We start from the raw sequence: 16172 nt of genomic DNA, 5'->3' as shown, positions 1-16172 counted from the left end.
CAATTAAATCATTCAAATACTTTGAAGGCACTTTTATAGATAATAATCCATGTGAAGCTTACTTTTTAATTGTACTGAAAACTTTCCCATGGTTCCACAAACTGTTTTTATATACATATATATGTATATTTTTCCTGCTTGATATAGGTCATGTGATATCTAAGATGCGTTAATAGTTTTATTAGAACCAATGCAGTATTTTGGACAAGTATCCGGTAGACTAGACAGTATTGTGTATACAGACGGACAACCTACCAAGGTTATTCCAATATATCCCCAACTTCATTGCCACAGGTATAAGATCTTTTAACCTAGAAATTTTTCTACATGCTTTTTTTCAAAATATATCTTTAGCATGTCTGTTGTACACAGTGAATGAATTAGTTTTCAAAGTGAAAAATGTAATCAAGCACTTTGTGAGTACCGTTTTTAGACACAAAAACTTTAATTGGCCATGATAACATTACAAATATAAGCCCTTTCCAAGAGTTCAGCACCCTATATCTGTACGACAGTTGGTTGTACAGGGTTTAACGTTTTAACAACAGCTAAGGTCATTTAAGGACATCTGTATGACAGTTGGTTGTACAGGGTTTAACGTTTTATTAACAGCTAAGGTCATTTAAGGACATCTGTATGACAGTTGGTTGTACAGGGTTTAACGTTTTATCAACAGCTAAGGTCATTTAAGGTCATCTGTATGACAGTTGGCTGTACAGGGTTTAACATTTTATCAACAGTTAAGGTCATTTAAGGACATCTGTATGACAGTTGGCTGTACAGGGTTTAACGTTTTATCAACAGCTAAGGTAATTTAAGGTCATCTGTATGACAGTTGGCTGCACAGGGTTTAACGTTTTATCAACAGTTAAGGTCATTTACGGACATCTGTATGACAGTTGGCTGCACAGGGTTTAACGTTTTATCAACAGCTCAGGTCATTTAAGGACATCTGTACGACAGTCGGTTGTACAGGGTTTAACGTTTTATCAACAGCTACGGTCATTTAAGGACATCTGTATGACAGTTGGCTGTACAGGGTTTAACGTTTTAACAACAGTTAAGGTCATTTAAGGACATCTGTATGACAGTCGGTTGTACAGGGTTTAACGTTTTATCAACAGCTACTGTCATTTAAGGACATCTGTATGACAGTTGGTTGTACAAGGTTTAACGTTTTATCAACAGCTAAGGTCATTTAAGGACATCTGTATGACAGGAAGAATGCTCCACACATGAATTACCTGGCAAGCACTAGTGCAGCATTACTGGCAGTCCACAGGTTCTCTGCCGAGAGAAGTGCGGTCACATGGTCCAGTGTCTGGCCCAGACATGGTTCACTGAGCATCCACTCTCGACCCTCGTAACTCTCCGCCTACAGGTGGTAACGTATCAATAATTTTTACTTATCATCATCTCACCTTTAGTTAAAATTGTGAACCGTCTGTCAAATCAAACAGTTTTTCATTGATCATTTGTGATAAAAATGTATGACAAAGAAGTTTCTCCTTTTATGTAACTATTGTTAATATGGTTTAATTGAGATCTTACAAATACGGCAAATAACTGGTAAACAATGTACACTTGGTTAATAACGCATTGAAAACAACTATAAGAAAAAATGATGAAATCTGTTTGGCTGAACATTGATATTACCAGAGTTCCCATGGTTCCAGCAGCGTTCATCACACTCTCCGCATCATCAAATGCCAACATGCGTGTGAGATCAGGGAGGATTTTTCGACTTTCTCCATGTTTTGCCTTGGCAAGGCCCAGAATCCGGTTACATCCCAAGTCTGACTCGGCCAACGTTCCAATGATGTACGCTGAGTTACCCGCCACCCTGTTAACAGACAGAGCTTAGAATGAAGATCAAATCTTAGTTTAAATTTAAAATGAAAATTCTTCAAAAATCTACAGAAGTAGTTGTTTCAATTTTTTCACAAAATAATACACAAGGTATCAATCACTACTTGACTGACTGATTGAATTCTAATTAATATCTTAATGGTCTAATTAACAGAAAGAGGTCACACATGACAAAATAATAGAAAACTTGTCTAAACCGTTAATGTATGTGTAAGTAAAACAAATATAGATGAAAAAGGTAAGAAACCTGTAGATACTCCGCTTAAATTACCTTCAACAGCATTTCAATGAAGACAATATTTGTTTTCCTCAAACAACTTATACACAAAGATCTCAATTCATTATATGTACAACAGAAATATATTTAACTAAAAAATACATGATTGACTTTCCTTGCAAACTAAAATGAAAGTACATATCACATGAAGTATAAGTGAATTCTGACAAGCCTGCAGACTGCTATCTATGAGTATAATGACTATTAAATACTAAAGACGACTGATGATAGAAATGGTTTGTAATATTAATAGTTGTCAGTTAAAGAATTGTATACATATATACTAGAAAATGTATGTAGGACCTGAATTTCCCTACATTTGACCTTTGTATAAAGCAAAGACACTGAATAGGGACGAGAGAGGATTGGACATGATACGATGCAACGGGAAGGACATTGGTAACAATATTTATCACAAAAGGTACTGTGTTATCAAGTGAGTATATACCCATGTCAATTTTTTTTGCGTATTTACCCATGCAATATGACCTATCAACCCTGTGATTGGTTGTAAGTTTCAATTGTTTCAATTCTGACATCACGCTTAGGACAAGTACATGACGTCACAGACTTCGCACTTGAGTCAAAATGGCATCTTCTTGCAGTTCAGGGTTACATGAAAATTGTCGTTTTGCACGAATAAATGCCACAAATCCTGATTATGTGATAAAAAGGATCTTACACTCGTTTTCATTTCATATGAGATTTATGAAACGAGTCTTAAGATTTTTTTCAATTTAGCGAGCCTTTGTTTCATGAAACTCATATGAAATGGAAACTCATGTAAGATCCTATCCTATATATGCAAATACTCCCCCTCCTAAAATGCCAAGGGCATAAAAACTAGCAATTCAATAGGACAGGCTTCCTGGGAGCAGTCTAAGCAGAAATAGGATTCTGCAAGGATATTGTAAGTGTTCAATGTTATGAGAAGAGACTTATATCCACTGTTTACATATGTATAACACATAAAATACAATTTCCTTGGCCTGTGTAATATGTGATGCAATATCAAAACTCATATTCTCGACCTTGACTTAATAAGGACAAGCTTTAGGCAGAGTGGGGATTTGTCACTCATCATTATCGTAACAGTCATTCTCCCGCCTGAATGAAATCAATATCAGTGATGTTACATAACAGACCTATAGGAGTATTGACTGGAGTATTGACTATAAAATGAATTTTCAAATATATATTTTACATAAAGATGTCCTGTAGACATATCTGTACTTACACTAGACCTGTTGTAGTCTTGTCTTTATTGACTTTTANCCTTTAAGTAAAGGTCATAGCTTTATACTAGACCTGTTGTAGACTTGTCTTTATTGACCTTTAAGTAAAGGTCATAGCTTTATACTAGACCTGTTGTAGACTTGTCTTTATTGACCTTTAAGTAAAGGTCACAGCTTTACGCTAGACCTGTTGTAGACTTGTCTTTATTGTCCTTTAAGTAAAGGTCATAGCTTTATACTAGCCCTGTTGTAGACCTGTCTTTATTGACCTTTAAGTAAAGGTCATAGCTTTATGCTAGACCTGTTGTAGACTTGTCTTTACTGACCCCTGAATAAAAGGCATAGCTTATCTAAATACTACGGACTTGGTTTTATTGACCTGTTAGTTAAGTTCATAGCTATACACAAGCCATGTAATACTTATTTCATTTACTACTAAAATTATGCCATAGCATTACGCTAGCCTTGTTGTAGACTTTTAATGACTTTTCTGACCTTTAAGTAAGGGTCATAGCTTCACAATTTGAGACTTGTAGACTTTAATTATTTTTCTTGCCTCGAGATAAAGGTCATGGCTTATTTCCCTAGACTTGTTGTCAGAACTGGTGTGAACAATCAACACACTTATACATCAATCAATATCATGTAAAATTTAATGGCAGGATGAAATAAAAGGCCGCCCTTCGAAGACAGCAGATTGACCAACAAACTACAGGTATTGACTTTCCCTTGAGTGGTTTATCATCAGTGGAGATCTCTCTTTTCATGTGTGGTTTGATCGATAACGTGTCAATGTTTTGCTGTCCATGATGTACATAGAATTTACATAACAAATCCTGTTTATCCATCTAAGCTTATGTCAAACAGGGTTACTGGAGTTCATAATAATCAATTGTATATATATGTAGTTGATTATGTACAACTCTCTTTGAGCTCATTCTTTAATTTCTAATACTTGCCTATTGAGGATTCACATTAATCATAAATTACTTCATCATACAAAAAAAATCAAGTGCAAAGGATTAATATTGGCACTGCTGTAATATATAGTATGTCCAAATAAGGAGTCTATCAATTAATGTGATCACTAAGTCCGTCAGTTTATGTAATCACCTGAAGTACATTAGTACCATATTTGCGATAATTAGCGTTCCTTCCCCTATAAGCACCCTTCCCACTTTTTCAAGAGGAACTGAAATAAAGATCCCCTCCCAGGCCTGACCAGGCCCAGTTAATGATTCCTAGTACAATGTACTTATGTTTACAGTAGAGATTTATGTCTGGTGATCCTGTCTGCACCTCCAGTGAAGTATGAAGCAATTATATATAATTACAGCTAACACGGTAATCACTTAACTTATATATAAGTTTATCACAGACACACAGAAATTGAAAGTAGTTCTGTTGAAATCTGCATGTATCAAAAACATATGAAACAGATGCAATAAACTATCTCTGAAGACAGGTGTCACTATTACAATAAAATGCCCTTGGATCCTGAAATTCTTTTAAAATCAACTACAAAAAAAAAAACATGGATGGACAAAATGTGTTTTTTCTTTTTATCTGTGTGCACATTTTGTCCATAAATTGAAGATCCATGACAACAATTAATATGTATTATGATGATGTATTCAAAGCATGTGCTGCAGCGATACCCAGACACCAACTAGAACTTTACATGTCAATCATAGAACAACTTTATGCAACCAGACAATTCTGTTAGAGCCTTTGATTTTTACAGGAAATTTCTGGGGAATTTCTGCACCAATTGCGCCAATAATCACTTAACACAGTGATGCAAATTTATTTATAGCACCATTAATTACATCAATTACAGTCGGTAATTGACCACTTACAAATTACACTACATCACGTTTGGCGTGGCTTCAAAGTGAATTCTAGGGTAGATTTCTCATACATAGCAATTGCAATTCATAGCTTGCTTCCTTTAAGACTCTTCTGTAAAGATATGTAGTAACATTCTCACAAGGTGTAAACAACTTTCCTCTTCAGAAATATAATACACCACGGTTGGTCCAGCCAACTGTGGTGTAAAATCAAATGCTCCTTTATATCTAATTACACATCTACAGTCTTACATAATCGAATATATAATTCATAATTAGCAATAAAAGGGACTGAATTTGATGGGGGAAATCTTCTACTTTATTATTTTTGTAGATTTTGGTGGAAGGGAGGCTGGTAAAGAATGGCAATATAAAAGCTGAAATACTGTAAATTTGATTATTTTAGTGCAACAAAATGGTTTTTTTATTTGAATATGCTGCCAGAATTCATTACTCAACAAATATACTTTAATCAATTAAGTGAAAAGGTTGATAAGAATATGAAAGAAGTGGAAAATATACAATTTTCATACCGCTATATATATTAGTAGTTTTTATACAGCCTTCCTTAATTTCAGAATGACTGACAAAAGATAGCTTAAACTAAAATAGTAAAACTTTCTAACAGGTTTTTTTAAGGACAATACGGTATAACGACAGATGTAGAATGTAAAGTGTTCCGCTATCAATATATTCTTAAGAGACTTGTGTTTATCACAACAACCGAAACAAAATATTGGTCCACTAAATATATATCATCCACAGAATCAATTAATGGGGGCGTTTCCTGTACAAGTCAAACACTCAAACAACGCTCCGCCATCAATCAATTCCACACATTGTCTGTGTGTATCACAGCACTGTACACAATGCTTACATCGGTGTATCCAGGCAATGCTACAGACACAGACTGATACCATATTGATATTCTAATTATCTAAAATTCTGTTCATCTATTCTTGTAAAAATATTTTCAGTTATGTGTTTATCAAAAGCATTCTTTCCAAGTTTATTGGCATTAACATAAGATCTTATTGACATCAAACAAAAATAATCCAATGAATATTGATGAGAATATATTGTGCAAAATACAAATAAAAACATTTTTTATCTTTATTAAGGTAGCAGTGCAGGTTTGTATTTTAGTAACGTGTGATTTTTTAATCTCTTAGCGTTTATTTTTTGTTTCCCCTGCCCAAAGAGCTATTTCAGTTTATGTTGTGCATCATTTAAGGTCTCAACAATGAGAAATCTATATAGTATTATCCATAAAAGACCATTTTTAGTGAAGACAGGTGACACAAAAGTACATGTCAAGGTATTTTAAGTGCATTGCCAAGAAAAAAGAAAATCTAATATTTCCTAATGGAATCTTAAATAAAAACCAATAGAAACAATGGGATGTATTACACTCATTATAGTATGACCTGCTCTCACCTCATGTTAGATCTGAACATTTCATGTACGTTTCTAAAGGAATATATATATAAATATAAACTTTATTATTTTACAACAATTATGAAACAAGTTATAGCAACTTATATTAATCACTCTTGTTGGCCTGGATACTAGCGTGCAGGGGGGTCTTAATGTGGGAGGAAACCAGAGTACCCAGAGAAAACCCACGTGGTTGGGCAGGTGATCTTTTATCTTTTGATCTTTTCATGTCTGATCAGGGAATCAAACCCTGTGCGCCTTAGTTACAGGTGAGTGTGTAATCCACTGCACCACCTGACCACCAATAGGGTGTTCCAAAATACCTTCACTATGACATGCAACTAGTAATTTTTGTGAGAAAATCTTTTGCCAGTTATAACTTACATGTCTGGAAACACAAGTCATATTAAGTTTTGTAAGAAAATATGACCTTTAACCCCTTGCACTATCACCTTGTTCTTAAATGAAGAAACTAAATAGATTTTCCACACTTTCCAATCTGATGCACATTTTTGTGAGATTTCATAAGAAAAATGAAAGCCGTCAATAGCAATATGGTCATCAAAAGCAAAACATTTTGACCTTTGACCCTTTGCTCTGACCTTAACCTTTTGGGTATGGATTTAAGTATGTTTACATATAAACACATAAATATATCTGTGAACCTTCCTTAACAAAGATACATGGTCCAGACAGTGTGTTAATGGACGGATGCACAGCAGCAAAGGTGTAAGGAACAAAGTGACTGGTATAATAACAAAGATTTTATTCATGATTTACAAGTTCATGCATGTTAAAAAATATCAAGTTTTAATTTAAACATGATGTTAAGACCTTTCACGATCTACCTGACAAATAAATTCTATGGCCCACACGAGCAGAATCCTGACAAGGCCACGGTAATAATTTGTACCAATATTTGGTGTTTTGCTATAACATGTACTTAGATGATTGTTTATCGTTCAACTAGTCTAACCCACTTCTATGTCTCATGTTAAACTGTTTATCCTCAAATACACATAAAAATGTCCACAAAACTCGAACCTGGCTCAGCTTTATCCCCTATTACGTGGTGTAGTTTAAATGGCCGTGGTCAACAGTGTTTTATATCAAGCATATAGAAAGTGTTAGCTTACTCTAAAACTGCTGATTGTCTAGAACAGGTTTATACTTGATAGAACTGTAAACCAACAACAAAGATCAGATCTTTATCACAATACACATCTGGTATATTTAAAATTCATGAAAAATATCAATTACATTTCGGAATTATTACAGAACACAGCGATATATGATTACTATAAATTGCTTGGCGAAGTCAAAATACTTATTTTCTGATGTCAAATACCGTTCTAAATTGCAGCAACAGTTATCAGTCTGTAAACAAACTCCTTAACTAATAGGAGTAAGCTCTAATTTTCTGAAGAAATGCTTTAATTCAGTCTATAATAATTACTTAAGTTCTGAATTTTCAGTGCCAAAATTTAAATGTAGATATCATTCTGAGTACATCAAGAAACTTTCAATTATTTATTTCTGTAAACAAACTTCCACATCATGGAGAGTAATCACGAATTAGAAATCAATCAAGCAGATGACACTGGTCCAATTTCAATCACAATACTACGCACTGATAAGCTAAGAGCCCTACAGCTTTCAATACACTTTATAACACACCTTTTCAAATAAATATTCGGAATGTGATTTTAAAGAAAAGAATATTTTACTGTTTGAGAACAAATCAACAAAAGCCCTGATAATTCATATATCAATGAGAATATTAACAGGTGATATACACAATCACAAAAAAAACATGTACGGTTTACCAAATTTTGCTCGACTTCTATGAGATCTGAATATTTAATTTGAATTTTCTTTTCAGTTAATAAAATCCGTAAGCTTTTTATCTATAAGCTTTTGAAATGGATTTCCAATTAATATGCCACATATGGTGAGAGAACCTGTCGGGGAACACCACATTTAAAGGTGCTATTTACATATTATATAGGGATCTGGTAAATGAGAATTTAAATGTGTTGAATAGCTGATGTCATGAGAAAGGTCAGTCTAATGATAATCTTTCATAAAAGTACTTTTTATAGAAAAGCAATACGCTAATACTACAATACCCTAGTCAACAGCTCTTTGTTCATGCATGACAAAAGTAAAGTAAAAAAACCACATTATTTTCTATTAATTATAAAGTTGGGTGATTTATTTCAGTATGGTTTGTAGCTAAATGCAACCATTAACAAACACACTATTATATTATTTGGGTGGAAACTATATATACATAAATATTAAAAACAGGAATCTATTTCAGCAGTTATAATGGTAAATATTACACCAACCAGTAACCTGTAATTTAGGTTAATACTACAACATACTGCTACCAAACATCTGATATTACATCAGAATCAAGTATTTAAAGATCAAATATCTACCTGAAATTGTTTAATGGTTTCCCAATGAATAGCATACATGTTTATATATTTCATGAATATGGCAGAATATCAATATTTCTCATGAGTGTGAAGCACAAGTTAAGATATCAGTAGATTCTGTTATGTGAGTATATATATATTTTTGACACTTACACAGCTTATATTTTTTGGCTGTTGATCAGATAATTGACTTGAAATCTACAAATGTTAAAAACCAAATTTGAAAGTGCGATCACCTGTGTATTATATGTTCACCTTTGAAGGTTTCTCAGTTCCGGAGGTTTCCTTTAATGTAGCTGCCCGAGTTTCCTCTGGCCCTGATACCAGACTTAGACATTTTGACAGATAGATGCTCACACCAGACATCTATCTGTCAAAATGTCTCAGTCTGGTGTCGGGGCCAGAGGAAACTTGGGCTACCTATAATCTTACACTCACCCACAGTTAAATCTCTTCTGAGCAGTGGCATGGTTCATAAATTACACACTTTACTAATTTCCTAATTTAGAACTAACCAGTACTCCTTGAGGTTTTGAATTATTTATAAAAGCCAAATTTGACATACTTTGCAAACACATGTTATGTGAAATGTCGTAATGTTAAGTATAAGTTATCTTCACAGGGCAAAGGTGAGTTAGATACCGGTAAATAAATAAACAATAATTTGAGGTTCTTGTATACCGCTTTATCACAACCTAGTTCGTAGGTCGTCTCAAAGCGGTTCACAAATTATTATCCGTGGTTATAGGGCCTTTGCAATCAGCCAATATCTTTCTCAACTCCCTGGGGAGCATACAGCTAGAGCTGCCATTTCGGCGCTAACAGCTTGTATTCAACAATTATAGCGCTGCCCAACCATGTACTCATTTACAGCTGATTAGACTGGAACAAGCGGAGTAAAGTATCTTGCTCAAAGATACAATACAGTGCCGTGCTGTGACTCGAACCCGCAACCCTTTGGTCACGAGCCCGGCGTCCTACCGCTAGACTACCGTGCCTCCTAGATCATGGTATAATGTACATGTGGTACACTTTCGACAAAGACATACAGTATCCTTGTTTTTGTGGTAACTATCTCTCACAAACACTATTTAAAAGTATAACATGTATATATATATCAATATATTGTAAACGTGGTTATTTTTGCTGGGTGAAAATTACGGGATTAGAAGGTCAAAACTTCACGCGCGGGGGTAATTTACGCAGTCGCGGTAGACCGACGTTTACTTTGCATAGTTATCTCTCTTACATTGATTACAAAATGTATATAGGTAAAAATACTAGTAGCTACTGTGGCCATGTTACGTATGCGTACCAACTGGTCATTGGAAAGATGAAAATAAATGTGAACTGTATTCATGTTTATGTGTCTTATTTTTTGTGTGCACTAGAAAACATTGGTACTCTGAAAAGATCGCTGCTAATCCCGGGATGATATAGGACATTTGTCTGAACACGTCAGTTGATTAACCATTGCATGCCAAGTGGGTAATGAAATGTCATACACTTGTCGGTGATGAAACTGCACTACTCAAAACGGCATTTATCTGTGTAGGGAACGTTGCACACGACTACTAGCCGTTTGTGTCCCGTAGACACGTGTGTGAGTGATGTGTACCAGACTTTAATGCACTCAAGTTTATTTATGACTTTCTCTGTGCCTTTATATTATTTTCAAATTTGTTGTTCATTGAAAAATTCAATTATTAAGTATTTTATTTCATTTGTTATTGTTTTTATTTTATAACATTACTGGACAACGTACGTTAATTAGTAATACTACCTACCAGAGTTGTCGTTCTTTACACTATTGACGAAACCATATCAGCGGGGGAAATTTACGCGGACGATCCAGCTCCGTGTAATAAGCGTAAATTACTCCTGCGCGTTATATTCCACATTTACAGTAGCATATACAGTGTTGACACTATTATAGGCATGTAATGCGTGTTGAAATATAAACCAGATAAATATCTCTAAAATCGGCCAACAGGTATTATTAACCCAGTGTTTCTCCAAAGCCTTGCAAGCAGACCTTTTTCTAGTACGTGTAGTTGGTTTGAAATAATGTATGTGTGAATAATTTCTTACACATAAATTGACACCAAAGGTGTGCATAATTGTAAATCAATGAATAGGAATCAAGTTCTTAAATTGAAGAAAAGAAATATTTCAGAAAAAAAGGACATCCATAGAAAATGCAGGTGCAAACCGCTTTAAGCATGAAACTTTGGAACTGACTAATCATTTTAAAAGCACACACATATTGTATGACATTTAGACACAATTATGCATTTCAACACATATTTGCCTACAGGTATTTAGTGTCTTTTTCTGTCTGGAAGTAACCTGCCAAATTCGTAATATCAATTATTTCCTTAAAGCCTTTTAAATCTAATGATCCTTGAAAACATATACATTTAACAGCTGTAAATGTATACTTGTGTGTATAACCACTTCTCTAGTGGTGAAATATATACACTACAGGACGAGAACTGGTTTAAAGGGTGTTCAAATTAAATATAGGCTTACTGTACTAAAACTTAAAGTAACAGTCAAATCATGGTACGCAAATCGTTAAATTTAACTTGATTTCTGCCATGAATTGACCATTATGGAATGCTATAATCAGGCAATAAAGAAAGGGTCACACTGACAGATTTTCTTTCTATCTGGACAAAATTTGGGAGATTTACAATACAGTAAACCATAGCTAGGTTTACCTCAAACATGTTTATTGTCAATTCTTAACTATAATAAAGGCTAAGTTGTGTTCTCCCAAGGACTTGTTTTTATAAACACCAAATGTTATAGCAATAACTTACAAAAACCTTTGTGGAATAGGGCCAATAAATGTGGGTTCATCTAACATTTGGCACATCTTCTGTATATTTTGGACTTCAAATAGCAAGAGCATCAAATAATTGTATTAACATGTTTTAACCTTGTGGCAGCCCTTGATGAAAGTGTCTGATTGTCTATTTCAAACTTGAATGTTAAATGTTTATATATATATAACATACATGTAAGGTATTACAATCCGTCCAAAGTCTCTCACCTTTGAGTGAACTTCATTTCAAAAATCAACAAAGGGCAATAACTCTGTTTTATAGCGTAACGGAGGCCAATTTTCAGTATCTCATACTCGGCTATCCCAAGCAGTACTCACATAAAAAAGTTGACAATTGAGATATGCCATGAACAAATTGAAGCATTAATTTATAGACTGGTGGGTGCCAACATATATATCATATAATATTGTTAATAGTTGGGGATTATTAAAATGAAAAAAGTGTTTGAGAAATTTTTGGGTTAAGATTTAAGTGTTCTTGAAAATAAATCTCATACTTTTTACAGTAACACATCCATGCTGAAATCTGAACTCACAAGTCCCCGAGAATTTGTGATCGGTCAGATTAGAGTTCTGGGTTTCATTTGTCGCTCCTGCGTGTCGACTCTAAGTTTTGTCGCTCCTGCGCGTCAACTCTAACTATACCCGTGATACAGAGTAGTTCTTAGCTATTTGTTTTAGCTTTAAACACACCTTGATGTTATAAGCGGAGGCGTTTAAGAGATCAAATCAAACATTAAATCTAAACACATAACATTATCTATTTTAAGCTGTTACCCTTTATATTCCTCATTGCCTGAAATCTATACCTTTGAAGATTAAACCAAAGACAGGTTTAAAAAACAGGTCATACATATATATATAAGTCAATTCATTCCAATTTCTTTTATAAAGACCACAATACCATAAAAGCCGACAATCTATCAAAGCTTATGGATTACAAGAAAGCAACGTTCCACCCTTATATATATTTTAAAACATTAATTGAAGCTAGTAACTATATCAAATCTTTAATATTTGATCATATTTGGCGTTATAGTATCTGTCTTCGTTATATAAGGCAAAAACTTAGTTGTGTTCTCAACGGTTGTATGATATAATGTACATGTCTTGAAGGACGAATACTTCAATCAGAACATAAAGGCAAATGTCATGTACACAGCACTTCAATCAGAATGCTCAAAAGGAAAATCTTCATTTAAAAAAAAACTTTTTCTATTTTGAATAAATAGTCAACATACATGTCAGTATGGTCAGAGAGAGAGCACACGTTTTGTTTGTCTTCCATAAAGGATATTTACCAAGGTTGTTTGGAGAAGTATTTAATGAATACCTTAATTGATTATACTTGTACATGTTCATGTTCTCTTAAAGTGCAAATCAATTCAGTATGCAACACAAACTTATATAGATTCTATTACTGGAGAAAAAAAAAATCATTTACTGAGGGCTGATTTTTGTTGATTTCCCGTACGTATTTAAGATAACAGGCGGCTAACAGAATTCACTGATACTAAATTATTTTAGAACATAATTATTTACATGTATTATGGTTAAATATGTAACGAGGGTGAGAAAATATAGGAAAATAGTCATTAGGAAGGCCACCAGTCCTGAGTTAGTTATTTTTTCAACATTTTTGAATCCCTAGTTATAAGGGAGTTATCGTGACAACCTCCATGCCCACACAACCATATATCAAGCAAGGAGACATATATATAGACAATGAAATTATTTAAAAAATTAACAAATCTTTTGTATGGTTGGTGAAAGGCTGCAAGTTAGTAAGATTTCTTTTCAATCACCGTTTGATTTGTCAATTCCAGAGGAAAAACATTAAACACATGCTTAACACATCTTTTTTTTTTTTTTCAATCAATCAAAACATCAATTTAATGACGTCGCTCGTCATGAAATCAACATTTGACAAATTTTGCAAGTCACTTTCGTGGTAAGTTTCATTCTGATCATGAGCTTGACAGGTTTTCAGTAGATTTAGAGGTTAAATAAAACCTGTTTATTCATTATAAAATCTTGAAAAGCAAATGTGTGTTTCTCTCTCAACAAAGGAACAAATCCTAGGGCTCGCTTGTTTACATCTGCAGTTACAGGGGAGGTTTTTTAAGAGCATTGCACGTGCATGGTCGTGCATGTTGGAAAATAAAACATGCATGTGCATGATCTATTGTTTAATAAAACATGGTTACATACCTGGGTATTAGCCAATCAAAAGTATTGTTACATCGCAGATGTCGTAGAATTAAAGTTAATCATATGTTAAGTAATTTGAACCATGTTTAAAATTGAAGAAAATTTAAGCCACTCAACACACAATTGAGAGGTCTAGGATTCTTAGCCAAAACCTCTCAAATGTTCTGAACTTCACTTTCAGTTGTAAATACACTGTTATCTTAAACTCATTAAAGTATTTTGTATTCAAAATTTCTAAAATGTTAAAAAAAAAAAATTAAAAAATGACAAAATCATAACTATAAAATAATTATCATTGGTTGAATAATGAGTAGATTGAGTACCCCCTTTCCCAAGTCATTAACTTCAGGTGATCATGCACTTGTAAACATAATTTATCTGAGGATAGAGACAGTAAATAGTTTATACAATATTTTCTGGCATCAAAACAAGTATCAAAATTGGATAACGTCCAAACATTTCACCCACACTAAACGTCGCGAATTCATCGCAGCTTTGTTTTGTACGTACATATACCTAACGACCCAGCCAGACTACAAAGGTTTACCCTCCGCATGTCTTGATAACATACTTAAACATCAATTTCAAACTTTAATCCCTCCGCAAATTTTATATAATATTAACTTATAATTTTTTTAAATATTTACTGTATTTTTTAATAAACAAATTTTAATTGAGCTAATTTGAATATGCAAAAAACATGTTTGTCATTCCACAAGTTAGCAAACCACTCAGTCATGTGTCGAAAATTCAAACATTTGGTGATTGCCAATTTATCGATTAGTGTTTAAACAACCCAACACACCAAGTGTGTTGTGTTAGTGAAGCAATCATCCATAGAGACATCAAAAGACCGTTCCTTATAGACTATCAGGAACACAGTAAAACCTCGTTCTGGTGCAATAAGGAAAATAAAAAATAAATTCTTCAGAAAAATAGAAAAAAGTAACCTTGATATAGCAGATTTCGCTTAAATTATCACTTCTCATGTGTTAGAGGAAACATGATATTAACCAAAATATGACATGACAAGAAAACATATTTTTCAGACCATTTCAGCTGTCAAAATGGGAAATGACGATATCTATTGTCCAAGTAATATTGTTTTATAAAGAATATTGTTTTGTTAAAATATTTGTAACATACACAGCTTTTCCTTTATTAACAGTAAATAATTGTATATGCTGGGAGTCAGCAAGGTGGAAATGAAACAAGGGCATTATATTGAGGTTTCTGTAGTGTTATCAAACAGCTAGACACCATATACCAATACGTCTGGTGCGCCCGGGTACAATTTCTAATATCTGGTCGAAACAAAGACCTAACTTTTACACATGGAGCACAGGAGCTCATATCGATCAGTAGATAATAAGAAGTGAACATGTTTATGATATCTTATTGTACGACAATAATTTGTATTGTAGGTTGTTACATATGTATATAATATCTTATTGTACGACAATAATCTGTACTGTAGGTTGTTGTTACATATGTATATAATATCTTATTGTACGACAATAATCTGTACTGTAGGTTGTTGTTACATATGTATATAATATCTTATTGTACGACAATAATCTGTACTGTAGGTTGTTGTTACATATGTATATAATATCTTATTGTACGACAATAATCTGTACTGTAGGTTGTTGTTACATATGTATATAATATCTTATTGTACGACAATAATCTGTACTGTAGGTTGTTGTTACATATGTATATAATATCTTATTGTACGACAATAATCTGTACTGTAGGTTGTTGTTACATATGTATATAATATCTTATTGTACGACAATAATCTGTACTGTAGGTTGTTGTTACATATGTATATAATATCTTATTGTACGACAATAATCTGTACTGTAGGTTGTTGTTACATATGTATATAATATCTTATTGTACGACAATAATCTGTACTGTAGGTTGTTGTTACATATGTATATAATATCTTATTGTACGACAATAATCTGTACTGTAGGTTGTTGTTACATATGT

At 33.4% G+C, this 16172-nt stretch overlaps 1 protein-coding gene across 7 annotated transcripts in view; it reads right to left on the bottom strand.

Annotated features, from left to right (window-relative positions):
• LOC110464961 overlaps window positions 1-16172 on the bottom strand; it is an 80065-nt gene that overhangs the window by 48740 nt on the left and 15153 nt on the right. For all 7 annotated transcript variants that reach the window (XM_021520478.1, XM_021520477.1, XM_021520471.1 and 4 more), the window contains exons 2-3: window positions 1657-1843; window positions 1245-1375 (exon numbers count right to left, since the gene is read on the bottom strand). In XM_021520478.1, the coding sequence (XP_021376153.1) occupies window positions 1245-1375; window positions 1657-1843 (318 nt within the window). The remainder of the gene's footprint in view (window positions 1-1244; window positions 1376-1656; window positions 1844-16172) is intronic.

Source organism: Mizuhopecten yessoensis, unplaced genomic scaffold, assembly GCF_002113885.1.
Source record: "Mizuhopecten yessoensis strain PY_sf001 unplaced genomic scaffold, ASM211388v2 scaffold11045, whole genome shotgun sequence".
Classification (NCBI taxonomy): Eukaryota; Metazoa; Mollusca; class Bivalvia; order Pectinida; family Pectinidae; genus Mizuhopecten; species Mizuhopecten yessoensis.
Note: the sequence above shows the minus strand (reverse complement) of the source record. Positions and strands in the feature narration are given on the sequence as shown.